This window comes from Prionailurus bengalensis, chromosome B1 (genome assembly GCF_016509475.1).
Source record: "Prionailurus bengalensis isolate Pbe53 chromosome B1, Fcat_Pben_1.1_paternal_pri, whole genome shotgun sequence".
Classification (NCBI taxonomy): Eukaryota; Metazoa; Chordata; class Mammalia; order Carnivora; family Felidae; genus Prionailurus; species Prionailurus bengalensis.
Genome location: NC_057344.1, coordinates 193857790 through 193885450, shown reverse-complemented (window position 1 = coordinate 193885450; position 27661 = coordinate 193857790). Strand labels below are relative to the sequence as shown.

Sequence of the window (27661 nt, the reverse complement as noted above, 5' to 3'; positions counted from 1 at the left end):
AAGAGGGAGAAATTAGCAACCTTCTTGGGATGACTTCCAGTCTTATGCTGTGATTGGCCTATAAAAGATTTTAAGGATATCGGAGGCAATGTTTGTGAGATTCTCATTAGCCCAGACATATTTATTATCAATATAGAAATTGATAGCTAGAGACCAGAGCAGACTTAGACGTAGAGTAGGTCATCAGTAAACATTTGTAGATTAAATGGATGTGAATGGTCCCGCAAACAGTATGAAACGAAAAGAAAACCAGAAACTATCCTACACTAATAGGCAGGTAGACTTGGGTCAGCCTCAAATCACTTGGTTTGTTTCTTCATTTCCAGCATGGGGTTTATTAATATTTTACCTGTGGAATTAGTTAATTTTTTTGTTTTGCCTTCCTTCTCTTTAATGTTTAAGGAGAAGTCCTTAGAGGTCATGCTTTATCTCCTTTTTCTTACAGATGAGGCACATTTATCAAATAAAGTGAATGACCCTCATCTACTATCCCAGACAGGGCTGTTTATAAATTGCAAAGAAGAACATCAAATCCTTGGAGGAAAGTGCTGCAGGCATTCAGTCCAGGAAGTCAAAGATGGCTAACAACCTTTCCACGAACATTCTCAAGTATTCCAAGGCTACCCTGGGGTTTGGGATTTTACAACTGGTTTTCTCTTTAAAACTTCTGACTTGTTAAGGAGTGCAACTGGAGTGGAGTAGACTTAAACTCATTGACTTTCTAGTCACTGCATATCTGGTCCTGTTACAGACATCATGGAAGAAGAAACAAGATTTCTGCTTTCCAAATATATTCCAGTGACAGGCATGAAAGGTCAGAAGGCAAACAGCGGGACAACAGAAAGGTAACCTGATGATTGTGTAAGATAATTCAACCAATGAAGATGCTACGGGAAAAGTAAGACAGGCAATGAGGTGTGATGGCAAGTAGCTGTGGTGGCAAGGTCACGTGAGATGGGCTGACCAGGAAGGAACTCATGGAAAAGATGACGTGCCCCGAGACCTGAATAATAATGAGCCAGCCATGCAAAAATCTGCCCAGAGCATCTCAGGCAGTAAGAATGATGATGATGATACAGCAAGTACTTACTGAGCACTTACCGTGTGCCAAGATTTATTTGAAGCCCTTTGCCAGTACTGTTTTGTTTAACTTTCTCAAAAACTCATTGAGGTCAGGGACTACGGATGAGGAAATTTTATTGATGAGGAAACTGAGGCACTTGAAAGAGTAGACAATTAATTACCCAAGGTTCTATAGCTAGATAGATGGTCTGATACAGAAGTCCAGAGACTCCACCAGAGAGAGGAATTTGGTATGCTGGAAAAGAAATATCAGGCTGCGGAGCTGGAGACTTCTGTGAGATGGAGGAGGGGAGGTCCTATCCCTTAAGGCTTTATAGACCAACCTAAGGATTTTGGATTTTCACTGGATGGTTTTAAGCAGATGATTTTAAGGGCCACCTCGGAGGAATGACACATCCTGACGTATGTTTTTAAGATATAAGTTCAGGCACTAGATATACTAGTCCAGGTGTAGTAGTAGTAGGGGTAAAAATATGTATGATGGGTAACAGCCTCGAGGCCTGGGATTTTGCAGAAGTCTGAAAGAAACAGGGATTGTGAGATGGGTCTGGTCAGGTCCTTGACCCCATGACGCTCAAGTGTTCAGAGTTGTCAATCCATTGACTCTGTTGACAATTTGGCAGAATCGCTGGGTCATCTCAGTGGAAATGAGCGACCTCATCCAGGTTTTCAACCCTGCTCTAGTTAGGAGGTGACATTTCTGCAGCATGACAGAATGATGAGGCATCAGGCCAACATGGGATCCAGTCCCAGCCTGGCAGTTTACCCATCGAGCCAACACTTTTATGAGTCTCAGTTTCTACTTCGGAAAAATGAAACCACGGACACCCGCCTCCCAAACTTGTTGTCAGGACTCAGTAAAACCGAGTCAGCATCTTGCACATAGTAGGCAATCAACGTTTCCGGGTCAATCAAGGCTTTCCCTTGTCCTTTGGTGGAATATGCCAGACATTGCAAATTTCACTTGTTTTCTCTTAATTATGGTACACATTTATAGCCATTCGCAAGCTCATTGTGCAGATCAACACCACAGACTTTGGCCTCAACTGCCCCCCTCCCTTTCACATATTTATTATCTCCCTAATATGTTTCTTGAACTCTACTCGGGCCATGCGACGAGGCCGTACAATCCAATACCTGTTACTATATTCAAATAATTTGAGTTTTCTGTGTGCAGGAAGACGGTGCCTATGCGGAGGTGGGGAGCATCCCAAGACCAGATGCAGAAAGCTCTCGGGCTGAGCAGTGAGACCTCCCAGCCCCTCTGCATATTTCAGGCTACTTCCCTGCCTAAGCTCTTAAATTCAAATAGCTCTCCCCTTCCCCCCTTTCCTGCATTTTCCTGACACACTTTCTTACCCATTCTAGACAATTAGGAAGGCAATTTCCCAGCAGAATTAACTCTAGGCTCCATCTTGCACTTAACTACCGTCCCTCGGCTTTTCTTCCCCCAGAGTGCCAATTTCCCACCTGGCCATCTCCCTTGATTTTCGGTGTCTTGTTAAACAAAAATTTCTTTCTCTTTCTCTAGTGCCCGAGACTGAGAAATTACTTTCTTTAATCCGAGCCCTATTTGTACTTTTAAAGCCAAGAATTTTAGAAGCATTCATGGCTCTGAAATTGTTTTCAGTTAGGATTGCTCTGCTAAAATACTGTTGTTGTTGGTGGTGGTGGTGGTGGTGGTGGTGTGTGTGTGTGTGTGTTTCTTTTAACGTTCTGATAGCCGTTCCCTCTGGCTTGATTTTAGAAATCACTGTTTTCTAGACACTGCGATGTCTGTATGTTACGGTTATTTCACTTCCTTAAGAGTTAACTACTTTAATTCCTTTATCATACAGTCATATGTACTACCTTTCTATCTCCAAATGCAATTAAAAGTGCCCTTCGGGTGTTCCAAGTTTTAATCATTCCGTGTGTGGAGCGTTCCCATGGCTCAGAAGGGCTTTCTCTGTCTCCTCTCAGATGGAGCCTTTCTCAGAGGAGAAGGAGGAGGAGGAGGAGGAGGAGGAGGAGGAGGGGGAGGGGGAGCAAGAGGAGGAGGAGGGGGAGGAAGAAGAAGAGGACGAGGAGGAGTGGAAGAGTCAGAATGAGGGGTGGCAGCTTTGTTCCAGAGGCCAAATTCCTCACTTGTTATAGCATTGGCTCTCTTGCGTGGGCCGATGCCAAGAAACCGTTTCTCACCAGCCGTGACTGTGCATAGTGGTCTTGGGGGACAGGCCACATGTGAGTCCAGGAAAGCACTGCCCTCTCCAACTGGCTCTGTGATCGTAGGCAGTTACTGATTCTGACCTGTAAAATGGGAATTATAACACCTATCTCATTGTTTTATTGAGGATCTATAGAAGTTCCTCCAAACTGATGGTATTATAATATTTGTTCTTCAAGATGGTCCTTGGGAAAAGCTGGCCCTCGTCTTTTAATCAGGTTCATGTCAGTGCTCTACATACAAGTGCTCATCAATCTGTGTGTGACATGCGCTCCTCTAGCCCTTGGGTGGTGGCCGCTTGCGGTGCAAGTTTGATGATACCGGAACCGCCCTAGATCCCAATCACTGCGATGAGTCTACTGGTCGTGCACTTGGATGTCCTGGCAAAATGTCAAATTGCTATCACGGTTCTCACATTCTTACTCTCATTTTTCCGGACTTCCTCACAGAGTAGTAACAAACAGGTTCAAACCTGCAACGATCCATGGACCACATCTTGAATAGCATACTTTCAGCTGCGAGCCTGTTGAGAGTCTAGAACACGTAAGCATTGTGGGAGGTGCAGAAGGTCTGCTGGCACGGCTCTGCCCACCCCCTCAAACGTCAGTGCTTAACAGGGTTTGTTGCCAGTCTGAGTGCGTAAATGGTAAATGGTCTGCCCTGATGCCGGCCTGTTCTGACCACCAGTAACTATGCCTCATTTCCATCACTAAGCGGGGATTCCTATTCCATCCTCAGGCTTGGCTTGGCATTTAGGTGGGAAACGGGATTGGACTGTCATCCCATCTCATGTTATAAGACCAAGGAAAAGAACCTGCTGGCAGTCAAAACCTTACCAAAAAAAACCCGAAACACCCTGGCAGTATTCCAAACACTGACTCCACCCACACTCACTCTCCTAGAGGCCACTTCATGTCGTTGGTGTTGGGGGATCACTTTCTAAAGCCAACTACCTAATTCTTCCGGGCATTGGACTCTACTCATTTGCTACCAGTAGAGGCTACGTGTGGGGACCGATGTTCTTACAGTACGACAATAACAACAAAAGTCTTCATTCACTCGGGAAATTCAAGGTACAGCGGCCAAAAGCATTAGATGCCTTCATGCCCAGCTGATGGTGCTGCTTACTTGAAGAGTTAGACTTATTCAACAACACCAACAGCAGAAGGTTATAAATAGTGTTGAAAACACCCAGTGATGATGATTATACCCTTGTAATAACATTTGTATTGGGAAGGGGGGTACCAATATACGGCACGTGTCTCAGACTCCCTCTCTCCTCCCTCCTTGGCAGATATTAATCAATCGCTTCTCGGTCTTCTGATCTATCATAGGGCTTCAGAATGTCGGCGTAGAATTCAAGGCCATGGCCAACATATAGGAGATGATGAATGGGATGAGACTCCCTCAGCCTTCCAGGGTCGTAATTTAGAGTTAAATGTGCTTTTCACGTGCATTATCATTTCAGCCCTCACCTAGGATGCTGTTACTATGATTCACAATGTACATAATCAGAAAACTGGGGCCCTGAAGAATTAAGGCAGCTGGTGGATATCATACAAGAAATAAGTGGCCAAAGTGAAAGCCGAGCCCTGATCCGCTGCGCTCAGATAGCAAAAGTATTTATTATGCTCCTTCGGAGTGCAGGCTTTTATAAACCATAAGTCATTTAATCTTGTGAATCGTAACTCATTGCAACCTGTGAGGCATTATTCATCCCGATTTCAGAATGAGGAAAGTGGGGCTCAGAGAACTGGAACAACTTGCTCAAAGCCACTACAGGTAGTAAGGAGGGGAGGATCTGATCCCCCTTTCTCCGAATCCAAAGCACATTTGTTTCTCCTAGCACGTGGACCCCACAGTTCAGCCTCTGCTTACACAGAGCACTGCTGGGAGCAGGATGTGGCAAAGGTGTTCAGAGGAACAACATTAGAGACAATGACAACTTGAACATGACTTCAGTGTTTGACACTTAGAGAATGATTAAATAAACACTGTCAGAGCACCACACTGGAATATTTGCCACTATTATAAACGGATGATATGATGACTCTGTAGAAACATGCAAACGTGTTTACCAAATAACATTAAGAAATCATATGTATACTGATTACATTTATGCAGAAATTATGCATATGAATGGATAAACGGTAAGGGGAAACACAAAGAAAATATCTCTTGGTTGGGATGCAAGATAATAAGACGTTTTAAAGTGATGTTAGGCATACTGCGGGGAGAGGCGGGGGAGGTTTCTGTACCTCAGTATGAAGAAAATCTGGCCAAAGAAAATAGACAAAAATAACCACCCATTAGGAAATTTGTCTTTAAGATTTGAAAGAACACATTTCTTTTTTTTTTTTAGTTTTTTTTTTTTTTAACATTTATTCATTTTTGAGAGTGAGAGAGGTAGAGCGTGAGCAGGGGAGGGGCAGAGAGAGAGGGAGACACAGAATCCGAAGCAGGCTCCAGGCTCCGAGCTGTCAGCACAGAGCCTCATGTGGGGCCCGAACCCACGAACCGTGAGATCATGACCTGAGCAGAAGTCAGACACTTAACCAACTGAGCCACCTAAGCGCCCCTGAAAGAACACATCTCCAAAATAATGAAAAGGGCGTAATGGCATTTAGAATAAAAACTAAATACTGATTCAGAGCAAGTGTATGTGGCGGTATTAGAATAAAAATTTCCCGTTGGGAACTTGGGAGAATTTCAGTGGAAATTTTGCACACGAGGGGGATCTGGACGTCCCATGCCTGTTTCCTTTCATTTCCTCGATGTGTTCAAATTTTCTGCTCTTGAGATATCATGGTGAAGTTCTAGGTAGTGATTTTGAAAATCAATCACACATTTTTCCCCCTAGATACTGTTGGGCCAGTGACTTCATCTGAATTCTACTGTGTGTTTTTGGGGGGGAAGAAGGAAGGGTGTCATTCAAAATCTAGTTTCCACTTACCAAACTCCCATCCACCAGCCATCCATTCAAGAGACATTTACTGGGTACTTATTGTGATCTAGAGCTTATGAAGCTCTGGAAACACAAGACAATCCATCCATGTTCTGGTTGCTGAGTCTAGAGCAGAAGACAGACGAGTGCAGTGACAATTCTTACACAGGACCTACCAAGAGCTAAGCGAGAGACTGTGTGCAAAGAGCTCCAGGAGTAGTGACGAGGGGCAGCTGCCCTGGCTGAGAGTCTCAGAGAGAGAGTCTCAGAGGAGTTGACTGACAAACAAGTCTTGAGGGATGAGAAGGAGATGGCCAGGGAATACTGGGAATACTGGATGGGAAGAGAAAGGTAGGAACAGTGTTTCAGGCAGTGAGTCAAGCAAAGTCATACTGCGCCGACTCACGGAGGCAACAAACAACACATTAGGGGAGCAGCCAGTGGTTTATGTGGTGATAGGATGACATGTGAGATGGGGAAAGGATATGGGGTGAGGCTGGGTGGCAGCAGAGGCCTGAGCATGGAGGGCCTTGAGTGCCACGGGAAGACAGCATGGGGAAGCAGAGCAGTCAACCAGTGCATGGGAAACCACAGAGTCCAATTGAAGTCATATGCTGAGACCAACGAGGCAAGGTTTCCTCACTGATATTAGGAGAGAAGGAAATTGGGGGATGACCCAAGTCCTCCGCCAAGGAGGCAATGCGAACTGTAGGCAGACCTACTTGTTCTGGTCCCTTCAACAGCTAGGGAGAGGGAGTATACCTTACCCATTCTTGTCAACACCCCACCCCATCCCCTTTTGTTCCTGGCACACAGTAGATGCCACCAAAATGTCTCTTGGTTAGATGATCTGACTTAAAACTTAAAAACAAAACCAGAGGTGTTCCTGCGTGGCTCAGTCGGTTGAGTGTTCAACTTCAACTCTGGTCATGATTACAGCTCGTGAGTTCGAACCCTGCATTGGGCTCCGTGCTAGTGGTGTGGAGCCTGCTTGGGATTCTCTCTCTCCTTCTCTCTCTCTCTCTCTCCTTCTCTCTCTCTCTCTCTCTCTCTCTCTCTCTCAATAAGTAATTAAAAAAAAAACAGAGCACCTTAAATACCCAAGGTGGGAGAAAACTGTTCAAGCCAATGTCGCCCTGCCCGTGTTGAGCATGCAAGGATCGTCCCCCTCCGTCATGGATGGGAGATGAATGAAAACTGTGCTTGCCACTCACGGCATCTTGGGATTTTGCATCCTCCAGGTCTTGTCTAAGTCCTTATGGACACAATTTCTGTATTGCCCACTCCCATTCTCTTTGTGGAAGAGGAAATGAAATCAACATCAATTATTTCTTTTTCAGTTGGAAAATCAAATTCATTAAAGTCATTCAAATTTAGGAAACTGCATACCGTAAACACTCACGTACAAGAAGTGCTTACAGGAAATTTGAAATGATGGCAATTTCAAACCCTGAGTGAGAAAGGACTTTCACTTTGACGAAATAAAAGGCAAGAGTTAGGAGGAATTGTGTTGTCCTCAGGGGTTCTTCTCAGGAGCTCCAAATCCAGGGGAAGCCAATGAACAACTCAACTCTTCCCAGGGACCCTCACGAAAGCACACTTGGCAAATAGGAGATGGGACCTCCACGTACCTCTATCACTGCAGTCCAGTGAGGGGGGTGTAATACCCATTTTCCAGACAAGGAAACTGAGGCTTCGAGAGGTTAAGTAACTTGTCCAGGGTCACACAGCTGGCAAGTGGCTGAGCTCAGATACATACTCCTGCCGGCTCCCAACCCACGTGCCAGCATGAGGTGCTCTCCCTGACTGGGCTGTGTTCTTGCTGGAACAAAGCTCTCTCCAGAACTGTGCCACTCAGCTCAGCTATACATTCTGGGTCACAACACCTACCTTGTGCCAGTGCCTAAAACAAACTTAACACTTACATTTCAGCCACGGGAAACTGCCTGGAGTTCCCCAAACCCACTAACTTTCTCCATCCTTCTGTGTTGCAACTTGAGGTAGCCCCTCTGTCCATTCTACCTGGGACCACCTACCTGCCTTTCAGAATCAATTCAAGGGTCATCTCCTCCGTGAAGGGTTTGAGCCTCCCCTGTCCACCCTCCAACAACCGTTCCCTTCTTTGTGCCTGGACTCAGGCCGTAGGATCAAATCCCTCTTCTGCCACCTACCAGCTCTGTGACTCTAACACATTACTTCTCTGTGCCTCAGTTTCCTCACCTGAAAAACAGGACTAAAAAGAATCCCCAATTCATAAAGTTGTTGTGAGTATTAGGAAAAGACTTCCCGGGCACCTGGGTGACTCAGTCAGTTAAGCATCTGACTCTTAATTGCGGTTCAGGTCATGATCTCATGGTTCGCGGGTTCAAGCCCTGCGTCTGACATTGTGGAGCCTGCTTGGGATTTTTCTGTCTTCCGCTCTCTCTGCCTCTCTCTGTCTCTCTCTTTAAATAAACAAATAAACATTAAAAAAAAGACTTCCTAAAAAGTCCATAGCAAGAGTACCTGCACATACTAAGTGCTCAATAAATGTTAGCTATTACGTTGTTCACTGTACCGAGGACAGATTTCTTGCACAGATCTGGTTTTCTTGTGTACTTAAACATACAGAGATCTCCTTGAAAACTGTGGAGACCTGGCACAAAGACGGTGTCCAACAGTTGCATGCGGAGCAAACAATGAACAATGAACAGCGCATCTGGCAGGAACGACAAGGTTGCACAACCGGGTCTCAGGGACTCAGATGCCACGATCCTATCAAGCTGCTCCCTGCCTCCCTGTGGTTGCTGGACTGGATCTTTTTCTGAAATGCCAGGGGGATGGCAGGACTTGCTGTTTTCCAGCAATTAGGGCAAAGGACACATTGTCGAAATCCTAGCTCCTTCTCCCCACCCATAGGTCTCTGGTTTCCCCACTAGAGGTGTTCTATCACCCTACGCAGGGAAACAACCTCCCTCCCCAGGAGTTGGCGACACATTCTGTGAAATGCATCACATAGTTTCCAGGAGTGTCTCCCAGGCAGGAAGTAGTCCCGGCTACCGTGCTGTACCCGCCCCTTCCTCCAGCGACGACAGTCACCCCAATCGACTCTCCACTGTCCCTGACCACCGGCCGCCATGAGACTGATTCGGAATGTCACGGCAGTGAATGATGCTGTTTTGGCGAAGCTAGATGGCTGTAACTGCTTACCTTCTGTGCTGCTTAATTTTGTCACATAAAAGACACAGCATATTGAAATTTAAGATGTCTGGAGTATTTCAAATCTCTAGCCCTTCTTTCCAAAGCAGGATGCACCAATTTAAAAAAAAAAAATTAAAATCTTCTGCTGGTTTAGAAGGCCGTGGATTAATATTTGCCAACACTCGTGTCTGACCTCTTTTTTCTGATCTGGGCGTGGTTTTGGAGCTCCTCATTACCAATCTAAACAATGCCTCGGATGACCCCCTGAAGCCAAAGGCAAGGTCCTGGCTCCTCAGAAGGATGGGGGAGCTCCAGGTTTTGTTTTGTTTTGTTTTGTTTTGTTTTGTTTTGTTTTATCTTATTTTATAATTTATTGTCAAATTAGATCTTGAGAAACTTAACAGAAGACCATGGGGGAAGGGAAGGGGGAAAAACAGTTACAAACAGAGAGGGAGGGAAGCAAACCATAAGAGACTCTTAAATACAGAGGACAAACTGAGGGTTGATGGGGGGTGGGGTAGAGGGGAAAACAGGTTTATAAATGAATGCACTTGGTGACTGCTCAGCTGTCTTTCGAATATCAGCTGATAAGAGCACTAGGGAAATCTGGGATCCCACTTCTAATCCGAAAAGAAAAGCTTCGTTTGTCATTCTTAGCAACCACTAACCAGGCCAGGTCTCATCACGGAAGCCAAAACAGTGGTTTTGGGAACTGAATGTGAGGTTCCGCTCGGCCTTGACCTACCAAGTGGTCCACGGTGGCCCCGAGTATTTGCTAGGAGGGGTGGCTTCTATCAGGAGACCAGAGGACCCCTCCCTGGGCTCTCATGAATCCTGTGGGTCCTTCTTTGTCAGCATACCTCACTGGAATTGTGGCCAACCACACCCTGCTCACCTCACCCAGCCCTGGAAGGGGCCACATCTTCTCCACACTGAAGGCCCAGCACCTGGCAAGGCCAGGAAGACAGAGTAGGCTCAATGAAAGAGTCCTGAGATAATCAGTAGATGAAGAAGTGATCAAGGGAGTGAAGAAAGGGAGGAATGGAGGCAGGATGGTCAAACAGCTGCCTACCCAGGATGCATGAGCAGAGGAAGTAAAGGAGTGTTAGACCCAGAGTGGGAGTAAACAGCCAGGTGCCATGTGGATCTCTGTGATTCCAATAGGAACCACGATGATGGACACATAGTAGGCACATAGTGACACATAGTAGGACACATAGTAGTTCAATAAATTATGCCAATGAACAATAACTGGGTGCTTTTTGTCCCTAGACACTGCTCTAGGCCATTTATAGGGATTGTCTTGCTTAACTTGCACATGAAAACCTACAAGGAGTTGGCATTACTTTTGGCAAAGTGGATTAAGGGCCCATGATAGATGTTGACACCCCTGGGCAGGAGAGACATGATCCAGTTCCTGTCAATATCATCATGCTTCATTCTTACTAGAAAAGCAGCAGGACTCTGCATGGAACACCATGGATTCTAGAGCCAGACAGCCTGAGTTCAAGTCCCAGCCCAGCCACTCAGTGGTGTAAAGCTGGGTGACTGAGTTCACTCACTTGCACTCTCTGTGCCTGGCTCTCTTACATGAATGGTGCTTGTGCACATGGGCCATTGTGAAGGCTAGTGAGTCAGGACATGCATGGATGGCGAGAGCATGCTGTAAGTGCTACATTTAAGTGGTAACCTTGGAAACACTGTTCTGTATTGCCCAAACCCCACATGTTTTCTTGTATCACTGTTGGGAGAGGGGTTGGTACCAGTCTCCCTCAGTTTGCAAATATGATCTTCTCAGTCTCTGTGGGTTAAAATCAGAGAACCACAGAACATGGGAGCCAGGTGGGTCTTGTTGACCCCAAAGTGAAGGTCACCATTTTACTGATGATAACAGGAGGAGCTAGGGAAAGGGGAGGAAGAGAATTTAGCATTTATTGATTTGCATTAAATGCAGCTAAAAGACTTAATAAAGAATCTGTCCAGATTTCACCAGAGAGTCAGTGACCAAGTCTAGAATAGAATCTAAAATCCCAGACTCCTCTGTGGAGTCTGTTGAGGACACAGAGTATGGAACTTCTTTCTCTGCCTGAGAAGAGGCATCTTCAGATAGTTTAAACTAAACCTCTCATGGTCTCTAGCATGATGAAATGCCTAGCAGTAGAGAACAGCCTTCTGAACTCCTATGGCTAGAACATGCCAGAGACCCCCATTTTCCCAGTCCTTGCTACTCACTTCTATTGTTCCGGTGGCCCCATGGGGGCAATTCTAAATACAGAGCCTAGAGATTTAGAAAAACCTAGTTCCAGCTACCCTGGCTGGGGTCACTTGCCTGTCCACCCATCCTCCTGGGCAGACCCTGGATTCCTTCTGAGCAGGGACCACAGGGCTATTTACTAGAGAACAACCCAGTTCAGGGCTGCCAAAATGGTGGTGGTGTTGGAGCAAAGTAGGGTGGTGGGCAGCAAAGCTGATCCAGCTCTTTCCTTGTCTGGATTTGGCTTTGGGGCATCTATGCTGGATGGAAAAGGGCTCTTCTCCCTCTATTCAGATGGGGGACACAACCATACTCATGGTTGATCCTTCCGGAGGCTTCTGGCCTGGCAGCCTGAGCAGCCAGTTGCTCCAAGACCTGGCTCCCAAGTTACTCTCCCTCCTGACTCTCTTGGCTTCTCACTCCATGTCCCAGCATCATTAAACTGCTTGGAATTCCATCCCCTAACCCATCATGCTCCTTTTTTTCCCTCTGATGGGAGTGTCTTTCCTCCCCTTCCTCTTGTTTGCCTTTGTTCATTCTTTCATACTCAAGTCAGGCACCATCTCCTCCATAAAGCTTCTCTGATGTAGTTTTCTGAGAGGTCTCCCTTCTGCACTCCCATTTTTCCACTTGGAGCTTTCGGTCATGGCATTTACCATTTTGTATATAATGTTCTCTCTATGAATCTAGCCCTCATAGGAGTGGGTTTCTTCATGGCAGGTGCCATGACTTTCGTCTCTGAATCTTCACTGTCTAGCCCAGGGCGTGGCCCATGGCACTGAGTGCATGACTTGGAAGCATTTATTCAAATCATTGTTAATTCACAGAAGAGAAAGTGCAGCCAAAACATTTCAACATTTCCACATATGCAAAATGATTGTGCATAGAGGGTTGTGAATTCAAAACAAAATTCTCAAACCTACACAGCACTCGGGAATAAAGAAACAACAGCGTGAACTCCATGATGGGGTGGGGGCCTGAAGAAGTGGCTGCAAGTGACAATGATGGAGCTCATACACAAAGGAATGTGGAATGTGGCCACTGCCTTCTTGTGGAGTTTGGAGGACAATGCTTGCCTTATGACGGAAATCATATTCTCTACCTGCAACATAGAGACCGCAATTCTACATTACACACCACTGTGACATATGTTACCCTTTTAGACCAAATATGGAAGCTAGAATTATTATGTAGGCAGAGAATCTTGCCTAACCCTTAATTTTTAAAAATAAAAACTGACTTCATATCCAACCCCAAAAATCTGTTACGTGTTACCCAGAGAGTTCTTAAGAAGACTTAGAAATAAATGTCTGTGTCACACCGTTGGGCTGCCCTCTTTCTGGAGGCACACAGAGTCTCCTCAGAGACACTCCTTGGGTGGAGATGCAGAGGCAGTGAACTCAACAATAGTACACTTGAAACCCGAGACAACCACAAGGGGCATAGCACCCAAACATTTGATGAGCAGACATTGCTAGCCTTTGAATAATGAATTCCAAGAGTCACACAGGGAGAGGGAGTTCAATCCTGATGATGTCTAAGTTTGCTGTTTTGTTAATGAAACCCCATCCCCCATTGGACACACACACACACACACACTGTGGCGTAAGACAACATACATATTATGCTATATTGCCTCATTTTAACTCCTTGGTTCAAGATACATATAAATCTCTAAAGCACTTTTCAAATTCATCAGGAAATGTAATCATCCCATTGGTCTTACCCTGAGGTAGTTGAGGGTGAAATTTGTTAGTCCCATCCTGGTGATGTTTTTGGATAGCTGATCCAGGACCTGAGGATCTTGTGCCTAAAACAGGAAAAGAAAATCGTATTTTTTTATCTCTGCATCATGGTGCCAGGAAAGTCTTGGATTCTACTACAGTTGCGAAGAAATGAAATCTTGACACTGTTGGTTTTTCTCAGAGGGGACGTTGCTGGAGACAATTTAATTTACATTTTGAAGACACTTGAATATAATGGCTCAAGAACATTTTTGGATCAATGGTGCAAGATCTATGGCCAGGTAGAACCAAAATGAGTCAGACAAGCTTTCAGTCCTTGGGAGAAAGAGCTTTACTTCCTTCCACCAGTGAGACGCCACGTGTCTTCAGGAGGAGGGTCATTAAGCCAGGATGCTTTCAAGTCTTTGGCACTCGCCAGAAAAGGCAGGGCCCCTGGGTTTGGTAGAGCCATGCTTTAGGACTGGCCTTTGTTTTGTGTTGTGGTAGTGTTGTTTTTAACAGCTTGGAGTCCAAGACTATATTTGAAAACTTTGCCATTTCTACCAAATGGCAATATATATATATTACCACATATACCATACATACATATATATACGTATACACACACACACACACACACATATATATACATACATATATATATATATATATATATTTAAGAATTCTAACTTTCCTCCCCATTAAGCTGAGGCTAGCAATAGATGTTCTCAACAATTTTCACCCCGCACATCCTCCAGGACTGTAAGGGGAAGCATCACATTTTCCAAAATATCCGCCACGTGTATAAGAGCAATGTGGCATTCCATAGGCTACCCCAGTGTTCTGTTGGGCTAGAAAAAAAAGAAAGTTCTTTTGGATTGCATTGTAAAGTGAGTCTCTTGGTTGATGCTCTTTCTTTCGGTTTGTCTTTTCTTCTTTCTTAACTGGTAGAAACAAATTGGAATGAAATAGAGAGACTCAAGTAAGCACCCTTTTGTCTTCCTGCTTGCAGTCAAGAGACGATCTAGGTTGTTCTAACACTTTAATTTATTCTTTCCTGTACTTAATTCTCCTCATAGTCACACAACCACTTGGCGTTGTGTATATCAGTAAAAAAAAACAGATGTCAGCAAAAAGAGAGCTGGTCACTTCTCATGTCAATTTCTGGAAAGGGCGTCCTCTGTGAATATGGAGCCAGTATTTATGGAACCCCTTTCATGAGCCAAGAAAAGCTGGTTCTGTAGATATTCTCTAGTCATGACCGACATCGAGGAGCTTCCTTTGCACAAGGAGGACAGGATAATAATAAATGAATGGAACTATGTTGCTGCTGCTGTTAAAAGCCAGTCACCACTACTTGAAGAGGACCTACTGTGTGCCAGGCACTGTTTTATGCCCTTTACGTGCATTAACTCTTAATCCTCATACCAATCAATCCTCTGAGGCAGACTCTATTACTGTATCCATTTTACAGATGAAGATCCGGAAGCACAGGGATGCCATGCCACTTGCCCAAGGTCACACAGGAACAGGGATACACCTATGTGGTCTCATTTTAGGGCCCAGGCTCCCGACCACTAACCTCTGCTGTCTTTCTGTCTATTCTGAAAACAAGAGTGACAACTCCAAGCTGCTTCAAGGGGAGCGAAGGATGTGAACTGGGCTTTGAAAGTTGAGAAGAACTTGGGGGTACAGATAGGAGGGACGATTGGAGCAGGGGAGTTGGGCGCCACAGCAGAAAGTGCAAGGTCAGTGAAAAAGGTAGAGATTGGGTTAACCAGTCGGGAGGAGAGGGTCGAAGACAAAAGCCTGGGGACACAGACTGGAATTGGATGGTCGGGAGACAGCTTATCAGCCTGGGTTCTGGAGTTGGTACCAGCTGAGTTGAAATCTTGATTTCCCACTTTCGGGCTGAGAAGTACAGAGTAACTTATCAAGCCTGAGCCTCAGTTTCCTCACTTCTAAAGCAGGGAGAGTGATAAGGCACCTCTCTGGGTCACTGGGAGGATTAAATATAATGTGTACAATACTTAGCACAAGGCCTGGCATAGCAAACAGCCAGTAAATACTAGCTACTGTTATTGTATTCTCTTTTGATTGTACAGGGTCTTAAAAATCAGGCTCATTAAGTCTGATTTTGCTCCAAAGCTTTTTCACAGAAACTGCTGCATCATGCATTATGGAAGAGGGATTTATTTAGTCAATGCCTTTGACGCCTTCTTCAGGGACTGCACTCAGCTAGCTCTTAGCAAGTCTTACCCCTCACACACATCCCCAACTTGGCATTGAATCTGGCCTTGCACCTAGTTGGTGCTCAATAAATTTGTCGTGGCTCATGGTCGAATGAAACCGAGAGACTCCCAAATCGTCTGCTTCACTCCAACACCATGGTTAGGAGGGACGTTGACACAGATCTGAGGTACATGAGCCCCACGTCTTGTCAGCTGGTTCTAATCAAGACTGGAAACTGTTTTTCTTCTTGTTTTATTTCTTTCCCCAGTTATACATAACAGGTTTAATAGCCCAGGCAGAGCAATACTTGATAATGACTCCATGGAATTTAAGAAAAGTACAAACTGTTTATTGCGGTAACCTCAGTTTGGAGTTTAAAATAGTAAAGTATCAAAAAAAAAAAAAAAAATCTCACAACGCACCAAACTCACAAACGAAGGAGAGGGAAAAGGGCCTGTGGAATAAAATGGTTGAGGGAAAAGCTCAAAATTGAGAGTTCATTGCCCAGCTTGTGAAGATTGTTGGCATTCTTTACAGAGAGAGAACCGGACTTTTTCTCGTTGAAGAAATGAGGGGGTAAAAGAAAAGACAGTAAAATAGTGATGAAATTACTTACGTGCATGGCTAGAATGCTCCTTGGGACTAACTCTCTGTATTGTCTAATGGTAAAGTGCCATGTTTTTATTCTCATGAGATCATCAAAGGTGAACTCCAAGATCAGTCTGCCTTCTGTACATACCTAGAAGCGACAAACATCACACTCATTGGCTGTGCACCTTGTGAATGCCACATTTTTGTAACTCACACGTCAGCTACTCAGTGGGGTCTCCCTGACTGTCCTTGGGCAGCACCGTATCTCAGTAAGGATGTGACACAAGTGCTTTATCCACAGCACAGTGAGGCAAGTGTGAGCCCCAGAATCCGTGGGTCCCGAAGACGGCACAGTTGCTCGCTAGCCATGATTTACTAGTAACTTTACTGATTGCCACGAAACTCTATGAGCCTCTGTTTCTTCATTTGCACAGGGGGACCAAAACCCACATTATTGTAATATTATGTCAAAAGTGTGTACCTGCGAAAATAATACCCTCCCCACCTCCTTTTATTTCTGTTGTCATCATCTTTCTACCATCAGAGCTTGAAATCTTGTTCTAATCGTGGTTGCCCTACTCTGGGAGGAAGTATCTGCTAAAATTATTTATGCTTACGTGTGACTTACTACAAGGTTACCCAATCAGAGGAAGTTTTCGTTTTTAGAGACAAATTCCAGGCATGTTTAGAGTGTATTCCTTCAATCACATGCTATGAACAGTGACAAATTTTGCTTGCATAGAGGCATGCTCTCTTTCGAGGCAAAATATATATTATTAATGAAACATAGAATTTGTGAGGCTCTCTTGGGGCCTCTGGCTGGCTCGGTTGGTGGAGTGCGTGACTCTTGATCTTGGGGTCATCGGTTTGAACCCCATGCTGGGTGTAGAGATTACTTAAAAATAAAATCTTAAAAAAAAAAAGAATTTGTGAGGCTCTCTCCCGTGACGCAGTGATCTTTGACAGGGTAGTAATTTTTTTTCTTCTTTTGATATTCAGATCAGTTTTAGCATGTAGTTCCTATTTTATTTACCTATTTTGTTTCACCGTTAATGACTTTGAAATAGAAAATACTAGGTAGTCAGACACCATTGATCCCACTGATCCAACTTCAGCTAAAAAATAGTGGCAGTGTATGTGTTCAGTTTACATAATTACAACTGCTTATTCAGTTCGTCTTTGCTTTAGAGCAGGTGGAGGCTTTGATATCAAAGTCCTAGATTCACATCCCAACTCTACTTTGTACTTGTTTTGGAACTCTGAGGCAACTGAATACATCCCCCGCGTTCCAGTTTCCTCCTCTGTGAAATGACAATAATACTAACCTTACTTCGGGTTGCTGGGGAAATGTATGATGATATTGTGTGTGTCGATTGCCCAGTATTATACTTGGCACACAGGAGGATGATAGCAAATGATAGTTCTAAAGATAAAAGAAACACAACCAAAGAACCCTGGACTGGTGGTTGTCATAAAGTGCTCTCTGAGACCTAGGGATCCACGGAGGCGTCTCAGGGGCTCTGCTGGGAAGAGTTCGGCCTCCTTCTAGACCATGTGATCTCCACCCGCTTTTTCAATTCAACCAGAGCAGCTTCAGTTCTACTGTTTCAATACATTGGACTTCTGCTCAAGCTTTTTTGGAGAAAGCTTTCCTATGCTAAGAACAAACATATAAAACTTCGGAAGCCACTGCACTACACAATTTTTAAAAATCATAAATAACAATTCATTCAACAAGGGGCATGCTCCTTCTGAAAACTATAGTCCCTGACGATAATTAGCAATTTACCTAACTTTTTATGAGATGTTAACAATCATTTCTCCCTTTGGGAATCTAATACGAAAGGCCGCCATTCATTGAGTTCCAACTATGTCCTAGGCACTGGGTTAGGTGCTTTCTATTTACTCTAATTTAAGGTAATGTTTTTTTTTTTAAACGAACTAACAACCACTACAAAGAGAATTAGTAACATGTGTTGATAGGGCACTACTTAAGAAAGATGCTATTGCCATGTGCCATTTTCATTTTTTCAAAAGTCTCAGGACTGTGGGATGATTATTGATGACGTGGGTGAAGACCTCTAACTGAGATGCTACTAGCAGAATCTGCGGGTAATTTCTGGCATTTAAGGCACTTTGCCCCAAAACTGCTCGAAAGAATGGTCTTCAGGGCTTCCTTCTGACATCTTAGCCATGATAGTTGTGCACTCTGAAACAGGGGAAGACTTTCATGTCCCGAAACCACTCCTCTAGAACACCCTTAGCACTGGAATTAATTCACCAAGGGTTGCATGGAGATTAAGTTACACAATTCCCCCTGGGGTGTTAGTAGGACAGAAGCCACCTGCATTGAAAGCTTTCACAAAAGGGAGGTGACCGCAGCCAGCCCGTGACAGTTGAAATATCCTGACAGTAGAGGACAGGGATATTTGGATGCTACACCTTTTTTAAAGAAAGGGTATTGTTAGGTGTTTAAACAAATATTAGCCCAGTTAAATGTCATGCTTTTTTTATTATTATCTAATCTATTTGTTTTGTGTTTATTAACCACAAACTCAGGGCAGACGTAGGTTCTGGCTTACTTCTACTGGAACAGAATTTCATAATGAGAAGGTATGGATGTAGTCCTTCTGATGAATTACTCAATTGTAGCATCTGTAAGGTCAAGTAAAATTGTGTTCTCTGTTTACTGTGACATAGCAAACCAGTTGAGGACCCTTATTGCTATCAAACCATCCTGGGTCTACAGAAGGGGAAACTATAATAAGCCTTGGGCTCCTCCTTTGTCAGCCAAAGCCAAGAAATCAGCTTTCTCCCAAGCAGGTCACGTGCAAGAGAGGAATCCTTGAAAGTGAATCCACGTTGACTGTTTTGGGTGTTTTCCTGAAGGAAAATTCAGTGACTTCCTTGAATGGAAGAATGGAGAAGAATTTGGTCACTGTTGGTCTCCCCCAAGTAGTGATACCATGGCCTTCTCCCAAGCCCTATTCAGCCTCACTGCCTCCTGCCCCCATCATGGCAGTTGAAGGCTTTGTGATTTATTTCATACGCAACAATCAGCAAATGGAATAAAGGCACCTAAGGGGGGGGGGGGAAATATATATATATATATATATATATATATTCCTTGTTTGGAAATGGTAAAAAACAGACATAGCTTTTAAAGGGGAATTAATATTTTCTCTTTCCAGAAAAATTCTGTGCATTGCTCTTAATCAATACAATTAACGTAGCTTTTATCTAAAGTTGGCCTTTTTTTTTAAAGCTGCCTTTCACTTGGAATCCAAAATCAAAAGGGTCCCCAATTAAGAAAACATTTTCTGTTGTGCTGAATTCATGTTACCGTACTGTGAGCTCTGACATTTTGTTTCTGTGGTAACCAAAATCAGCTGATTAGTTGGCATGGCAACAGAAAAGATGTAATCCCAGCAGACACGCTCTAATCAATGCCCCCAGCACAGATGGTCTCTGGAGGATCAACAAGAAAGAGGCTGGCAGGCATTCAGCAGATCACGTGCTAGCTTGAGACTAGGCCAGGAACAAGAGAACTAAAAAAGAACATTTCTCAAACTAACCGGTAGCTTTTTAACCCTTTTCTTTCTTTGGCTAATTGCGAAGCAATGTTGACCATGCCACTGCACAATACAGTGACTTTCATAGAGCTGTTACGAAAAGAAAATGTGCTTTTCAGGTAGAAGTGTTTACTTAATTTTCTCAGTCTTTATGCATGAAATACTGCTTTCAAATTAACACGCGCACAAAGCTCATTGTATTTTATGTAGAGATACTGTATCTGTAAATGCATATTGAAATGCATATATATACATATATTAGGGCAATATGATCGTTGATATTATAATAATTTGATTGGAGTTGGGCTAAGAGTAGAAACGTATAAATCCTGGAGGATGATGTTGTAGACAGGCTAAGATAAGAATGATGTCAAAGACATGAACGAGTGTTCATCTAGGAAAAGTGGCTGGAGCATTTGCATGGTACTTTTCTATAGTAATAAATAATTGCATAATAAATAATTGAGACCAGAGAAAGCATAAAGCTGTATTTACAGAGTGATAAGGGTGTTCAGTCTGGCTGTGATTATTATTTCAGTTTGTAAAATCTAAAAGTAACCAGATGTGTACCCCAAAGAGGGCTCCTCTCGGCATCTGCCGGCATCCACACCCTCAAATATAATTCAAGGGTCTTTGATTCTGAAAACCTTGGTGATTGCCCTTCAGATTATTGAGCCTTGTTTTCAATTTGATTCAAAATTGAATACAGAAAAGAAAGGCTTCGTAATGTGTGTCTTAAAATTCTAATTACATATTTATCCATAATCTATAATGTTCCTAGGATCAGGAAATTGCAAAATGCACACTATACTCCTGGGTAATATTAAATATTACTGTTGATTAGGACTGCAGCTGATTTTTGATTCACCAGTTGACCAAATTTTCATAAAAGCAACTCGGAACCACTGGGTCAAACGCTATTGGGGGAATTAAGAGTATATTGATAGTCTAAATTAGAACAATGTGATACTGCCTGTACTTAATGTGCTAAATAATTCCATGTACAGCAGCCTCCCCTTTAAAAATAGAGCATCGGCTTCCAGGCTATATTTTTTCTTTGTGGCACTGAAAGGTCATTAGCTCACTGTTTCATACTAAATAGTCATATTTTATTACATGAAGATGGCTTATTTTTAATTAACATAAGAACAAAAGAAAAACTGGAAGGATTCCTTGGGTAGTATAATGATCACCAAGGAGCAAAAAAAAAAAAAAAAAAAAAGGAATGCTTTAGAATTTTCTAAAATAAATGTGCATAATTAGCATCTGGACTAAGTCCACATAGCTAAGCTACATTTCCCAGAAAGTGGTATTTTTCATCATGGTATGGAAATATTCATTACAAGAGTTGGGATCGTATTGCCGTGGAGGAGAGGGAGTGGTGATCTAAATAACTGAAGCTTGGGGCCGAAAGAACTGAGTTCAAGAGGATGCTCCCACCGTCTTCCTGGTGACTACCTCGGATGCCTGAACAAACCACTCGGCCAGCTGAGAGGGGCGCATCCGCAGATGAGGAAGAGTCAAGAATCAACAGAAGAAAACTTTAGCTTCTTGATTTGAATGAAAAAAAAAGAGCACTTTATTATTGATTCATCAGAAGAATGGGATTTTTTTTCAAATTTAAAACCGGTCCTGACTGTATGGCACTTTAACCTCAGAGCAACTGACTCTGCTCATTTATGAGATAGCTTTGGCCTGCAAAGAAAGACATTGGAAAAATATAAATGATAGGGCTGCCTTTTATTATATATTTTACATGCATATAAAATGTTACATGTTTTATTTTAAAGTTATTTATTATAATAAAATTATTATAAAATATTATATTATTTTACTTCCATAAACTATTTTATGTGTTATGAAAGGGCTACCACAAAATGCATTTTTACTTTCCATGGCTGTAGGCTTTGGAAGTAGCTTCTTCATTATAGCTGTTTTATTTAATTCTCATGGATTTCTTTTTTCCCTTAAAGCATAAGAAATTGGTGTGTTTTTCTTGATTACCTAAATATAATATGCTAAGTCTAGACAAAAACTAAACAAACAAACAAATAAAACCATAATGAGCTAGCAGAGAAAGCTCTTCTCTGTGGGGCTTTGACTTTGTAACATTCGAAATAGGTTGTATTAATCCATCTAACATACAAGATTATGGAAATATTTTACATCTCCAAAATGAAGTGAGGCATGGGCAGATTAAACCATCACCCGGGTGATCATTCCTTTCCACATATCAAAACTCTCTTCCCAGAATACAGTGGGAATGTACTTTGTCCCTGATCAGCAACCTTCCTTTCTGCTCAACCGTTAAAAAGGAAGAAAGAGAAAAACCCAACTCTTATCCTGCATTTAAAAATGTCTATTGACAAAATCAAGATACCATAAGATCAATGACATTTGATGACTTGCTTTGCATTTTAGAACTATTTTCTTTGCCCTTGTGTGTGTGTGTGTGTGTGTGTGTGTGTGTGTGTTTTTAACATCATTGTGAGCACCAGAAAGATTAAACTGTACCAACAAGATCAATGGATACTTTACATGATAAACATTTTATTTCTATTCTTTCAGCAAAATTGAGCACAGGTAACAAACACATCTTCAGTTTGGTAATTTGGGCTTTTTGCAATTAACCCTGATAATTCAACTTCTGAACTATAAAGAGAGGATCATCGTGTGTGTTTTCAACTAAAAGAGATAGGTGCTATCATTAATATTACAAATTAGTTCAAATTGAGTCTTTGTGAAAATGCAATGAACTAGTGTTCATTAAAACAAATTTCGGTTTGTCAGAATCTCTAGCTAAATATTTGTTCTGAGGAATGTTTCTACTTGGGAGAGGGCATAAAGGGATTGTCTGTAGTGTTCCAGAAAGGTCTTTGCCCAGGGGGACGTTCCATCTGTCAATTGTCTGTGGCTAGGAAGGGGTCATAGGTGTAGAACGTATAGAAGCCAGGTTGATTCTCTATCTCTTCTCTTTCATTTTACATCCTTCAAGGTCCTTGAATTCTGCCTCAAAGAATGTGTCACTTGCTCCTCCCTCCACAACCCTTCCCCTGTGTTCCTATTCTCTCACAACCAGCCTTTGGCTCTACTGTGCTCACTTGCTCACTGACCAACCAGGACTTCCTAGAATTTGGGGAAACAACCTTTAAACTCTGAATTCCCTAGTTTCATTTATGTTTTTATGTTCCCTAGAGATTACAACTAGTTCAGTTGTAGTCAGTTGACTTTTTCCCTGTTTGTTAACATTTGAATTTAGCTTTAAAAAGTGTTTCATTTCAGAAACAAAACACAAATACTGACCACACAGCAATGGGGAAATGTTATTTTAGCTGTAGAAAATTCTTTGTATTACAGTCAAAATTCTAATTTAGCAACTTGGGTTTGACAGACCAGCCAATGCTCTCTCCCTCTTAGTTCCAAGGCTCTGCCATATTTGAATTTCAGGTGCTCTGTACCACCTGCACATATCTTAGAAGAGTGTTCACCAAGAGTCTAGCCGTGCCACAAACAAAAGAGATGATCTCATAGTGCTGAAAGCGTCTGAGATGTGAGAAATCAGCTCAAAGTTCCAGAAGAAAACCACAATCATTATCCTTCAATACACCCACAGAGAAACAAGCCATGTTGCTGAGGGTGTCCTGTACCTTGGTAAACATGGGCTTCCCATGCTGGGTGACCATAGCACACTGGTCGCAGTCCACTGTGATGGATGAGTTGTGGTATGACTCTTTCGAGTGTTTGAGGATGTAATACAGGTCAGTCACCCCTCCTTCAAACACAGTGCTAAAGTAACGAGGGATAAGCGTCCTGCCGATAGCTGGGAGAGAGACACAGAGAAATAAACCATTAACACAAATATCCAATGGTCCCACGCACCCCACATCGTTGCCAGACCTCCAACGGGTACGAATCGTTTCAGGAAACCAATCATACCAGGAGACAAATCTCTTTCTTTTATAAACAGCCATGACCCTTCTGGGTTACAGTTAGTAAAACAACATCTCCAACTATTCAGGGAATATTTGTACGTTCATCTCTTCAGATTTTGTGTCCACCAAAAGTTGATCATGTAAGGGTTGATACTTTAAAAATAAGGGGAACAGAATCATTGACTCCTTTGGATCTCATAAGTATCCTCTAAGTGGACATAATTTCTTTTTTTTTTTAGTTTATTTTATTATTTATTTTTGAGAGAGGGAGAGAGACAGAAAGAGAATCCCAAGCAGGATCTGTGCTGCTAGCACAGAGCCCAATGTGGGGCTCGAACCCACAAACTGTGAGATCATAACCTGAGCTGAAATCAGGAGCTGGAGGCTTCACTGACTGAGCCACCCAGGTACCCCAAGTGAAAAAAAAAAACAACAAAAAAACCCACATTCAACTGACTTGGAATTTTCAATGAGCTGCTTATAGAGCAGTCATCTAATCATATTTGATTCATAATAATGTAAATTTTAATAATGCAATGCTTTTTAGTGTGCAAAGTATTTTGGGGTGTTATTTCATTGGATCTTAAGAACAACCTCAAGACAGTAAGGAACTGGAACTCAAAAGGATTATTATGCAAAAAACCAAAAAGGTTATTAGGACTGTATCAGAGTCACATGACTTATAAGTAGATAATTGGGGTCTCTAACTCCAAATCTGCAAACATTTGCTCTTTCCAATATCTTGTCTCCAAATGCTTTAATGAATGGAAATCTTTAAAATGCGATCAGGATCAGAATATACGAAGAGGTCCCTACCTATGTAAATACTGATTATTCTATCTGCTTCTGGAGCTGGATAAGATTTCTTTCTAGAACAAAAGACCAATTTTAAGAGAACCTGATACTTTCTACTCGGTCTAAATTGGTCTCTTTGATTGTATGTGTCCTGCCTGTCCTGCCCCATTTTAGTTTGAACGATTGGTAAGTAGCTGGGACTCTCTGATATATGAAGCCTAGAAACACCTAACAAGCCCTTGCTTTAGCAGAGATTTTAAATCCTCTTATGCTGAAAATCCCAACTCATAATATCAGGAATTTTGCCTATGTGCAGATTTTAAGGCAAAGTACTAAAGCACTCTCAAGCGATCCAAGGTTTTTAATAAATCTCTTACATTCACTGTGTAATGCCTTCTGAAAGACAAAAATAATATTTAAGGTAAATAAATTACCAAAGAGAGCTTCAGTACGAAAGATCATGCAATCTTCACTTGAATGTTTTAAAATGTTTAATTTCATTTTCAAAGAATCAATATGAATCCATTCCATATGTATCTATATCTCTTTTGTACATGGATTTGGAAAGAAAAAAAAAACTGTAAAAAGAATATCCTGCCAAACTGTGCTCTGAAGTAATCTCTAAAGAATCCTGCTGTGGATGACTAGTCTCTGAATAATTTATATAGTTGTTATTGCTTCATATTTATTGCAGTAAAATCAATCAACAAGTGTGTGCTAAATATTCCGGGATTTTTGGCAATTCCATTCTAAATAATCCTTACACATACATTTTCCAAATACTGCTTAATCCCTAACAGCGCATGTTCATTTGCTAAATATAAAATTCAAACAAGAGTGATTTGAGTCCATTCATGTCTTTAAACATATGCACAGCTGATACCATAAAGAAAACTCTGTTAATGCAAAAAGCCTTATTGTACTTTGCTAAACAGATACAATTAAGTTAATGCATTTCAAATATTCCAACCTAAAACGAATTTCCATAAAACAGCTCTAGTAATTTGACATTTTGGGATCGGTACTGTGGAGAATAAATACAAACCATAAAAATGTAGATGCAGAGTGAAAATATTTCACTACAATATCAAAGGAATTGTCACACGAAAAAGGTTCCTCCACATAAACACCACCGGAGTAGCCACATTATAGTTTATTCATTATGGATCCTGCACCATTTAATTCCTTTGTAGTAATCTCTGTGATACACTATCATCATTTTCATTCACAGAAAAAAAAAATTGAGCAGGGAAAAAGTTTGTGACTTCTTAACTTTAAACCTAAATTTTAATTACCTCTCCAATTCCAGAATACGTACGAACTATATAGTAAATATACTTAGAGGGAATGGAGCTTTGCTTTATTTAACATTTTCTGGCACTCTCGGAACTGACTGTTAAGGACACCTGAGGTTTGTGTCCGGTCTCTTTTCTTTGTGGGACGGCACCTACAATTTCCTCCATGGTCTTGTTTGGACCATCGCTCACAAAGCTCTATCATCCACTGTGGTAGACTTCTACAGGTGGCCCCGATGAACCATGACAACGACGTTTACATCTTTGTGGATGCAGTCTCCTCTCCTTACATCTGGCCTGGATTCTGTGATCCACTTTAGTCAGCAGACTGTGGCACAAATAACCTTGTTTCAGTTTGGGGCTGAATCTTACCAAGGCTTAGAAGCTTCCACTTTGTGCATGGGTGGGAAGTCAGTGGCTATGTACAAAGTTTACTCTAAGACAGCCATACTTTGAGAAGCCCAACCATTTGGAACAGTCACATGAAGAACGGAGTCTTCCAGCCGACACCCCCACCTGAGCTCCCAGCAAACAGCCAGCACCGACCTGCATGAGGGAGGCTATCCTGGAAGTGAATCCTAGAGCTCCAATTAGCCGCCTCGAGCTGGTGTCACATAGAGCGGACGGGAGCTGTCCTCCATATGCTTTGCCCAAATCGCAGAATCATGAGTAAATAAAATAAATGGTTGTACTTTTCGCCAATAAATGTTTCATGTAACAGTGGATAATCTTAACACCCTTTCAACCAGCTTCCGAGGCTACAATGATGAGCAAATCAGAATCCTTCTCTGAAAGATAGAGAGGGCAGTCTTGCTCCTAAAAATGTGAATTATAGAAATGCAGAAGCTTGCATGGAGAGGAAAGCGGATTAGAGAGACGGAGAGTCTTTGTAGACTGACCCGGGACCTCATTATAGTTTGGAGTGAAAGCCAGCCCCGTCCCTGGGAGGTCCCGCTTCTGTGAGATCTGCACCCTGCTTCTTCTGCTTATGTCAGTTTGTGTTTGCTTTTTGTCATTTATAAACAGAGGAATCCCCATAAATGCTGTCCTACTCTAGCATGGATGGGGTAATGAACACTAATGTGAAAATAGAAAGGAAGTGAATGAGAAAAATGAACTACGAGAGGGAGCGGAGTCTTTTTGTGCAACATCTTGTGTTAGTAGCTGATGAGGATACACAAGCTGTGTCAGAGACCGTATTCGGTTTTCTATTGCTGCATAACAAATCACTGTACACTCAGTGGTGTAAACTCTCTCTACGGATTATCTCATCAGTCCTGATATTCTGACCTGGGTCTTGCTGGGCTAAAATCAGGGTGTCAGTAGAGTTGTGTTTCTTCCTAGAGGCTCTAGGAAAGAATCTGTTCTTGCTTTTTCCCCCGCATCTAGAGGCTACCTGCTTTCCTTGGCTACGTCCCCTTCCTACATCATCCAAGCCAGCAATAGTGGTTTGAGTCTTCCTTGCCTGCTTCCCCCTTCTACTTTTGAGGACCTTGTGATTGCATGGGACCCACCCAAATAATCCAGGATAATCTACCATCACAAAGTGACATATTCTCAGGTACCAGGGATTAGAACCGGACATCTTTGGGTGCCATTGTTCTACAGAGGCTATCTTTGTTAAAGAGTTTTTGTTGTACAAGAGAGTACACTACAAAATATCACGCACACACACACACACACACACACACACACATGACAAGCAATATATAGATAATGTGCAGTGAATGGGACAAATAACCAGAAAAAAACCACTTGTGCTTAAGGAAATCACTCTACAACTCATTCATAGATTTCTTTTATAAACATTCACTGAGCGCATAGTAGGTGTAAGGTTCCTTGGTAGGCGCTGG

General features: G+C 42.5%; 1 protein-coding gene across 11 annotated transcripts in view; it reads right to left on the bottom strand.

The window, feature by feature from the left end:
- LDB2 (LIM domain binding 2) overlaps window positions 1-27661 on the bottom strand; it is a 381770-nt gene that overhangs the window by 61423 nt on the left and 292686 nt on the right. For all 11 annotated transcript variants that reach the window (XM_043572892.1, XM_043572898.1, XM_043572897.1 and 8 more), the window contains exons 3-5: window positions 23434-23606; window positions 16240-16362; window positions 13394-13477 (exon numbers count right to left, since the gene is read on the bottom strand). In XM_043572892.1, the coding sequence (XP_043428827.1) occupies window positions 13394-13477; window positions 16240-16362; window positions 23434-23606 (380 nt within the window). The remainder of the gene's footprint in view (window positions 1-13393; window positions 13478-16239; window positions 16363-23433; window positions 23607-27661) is intronic.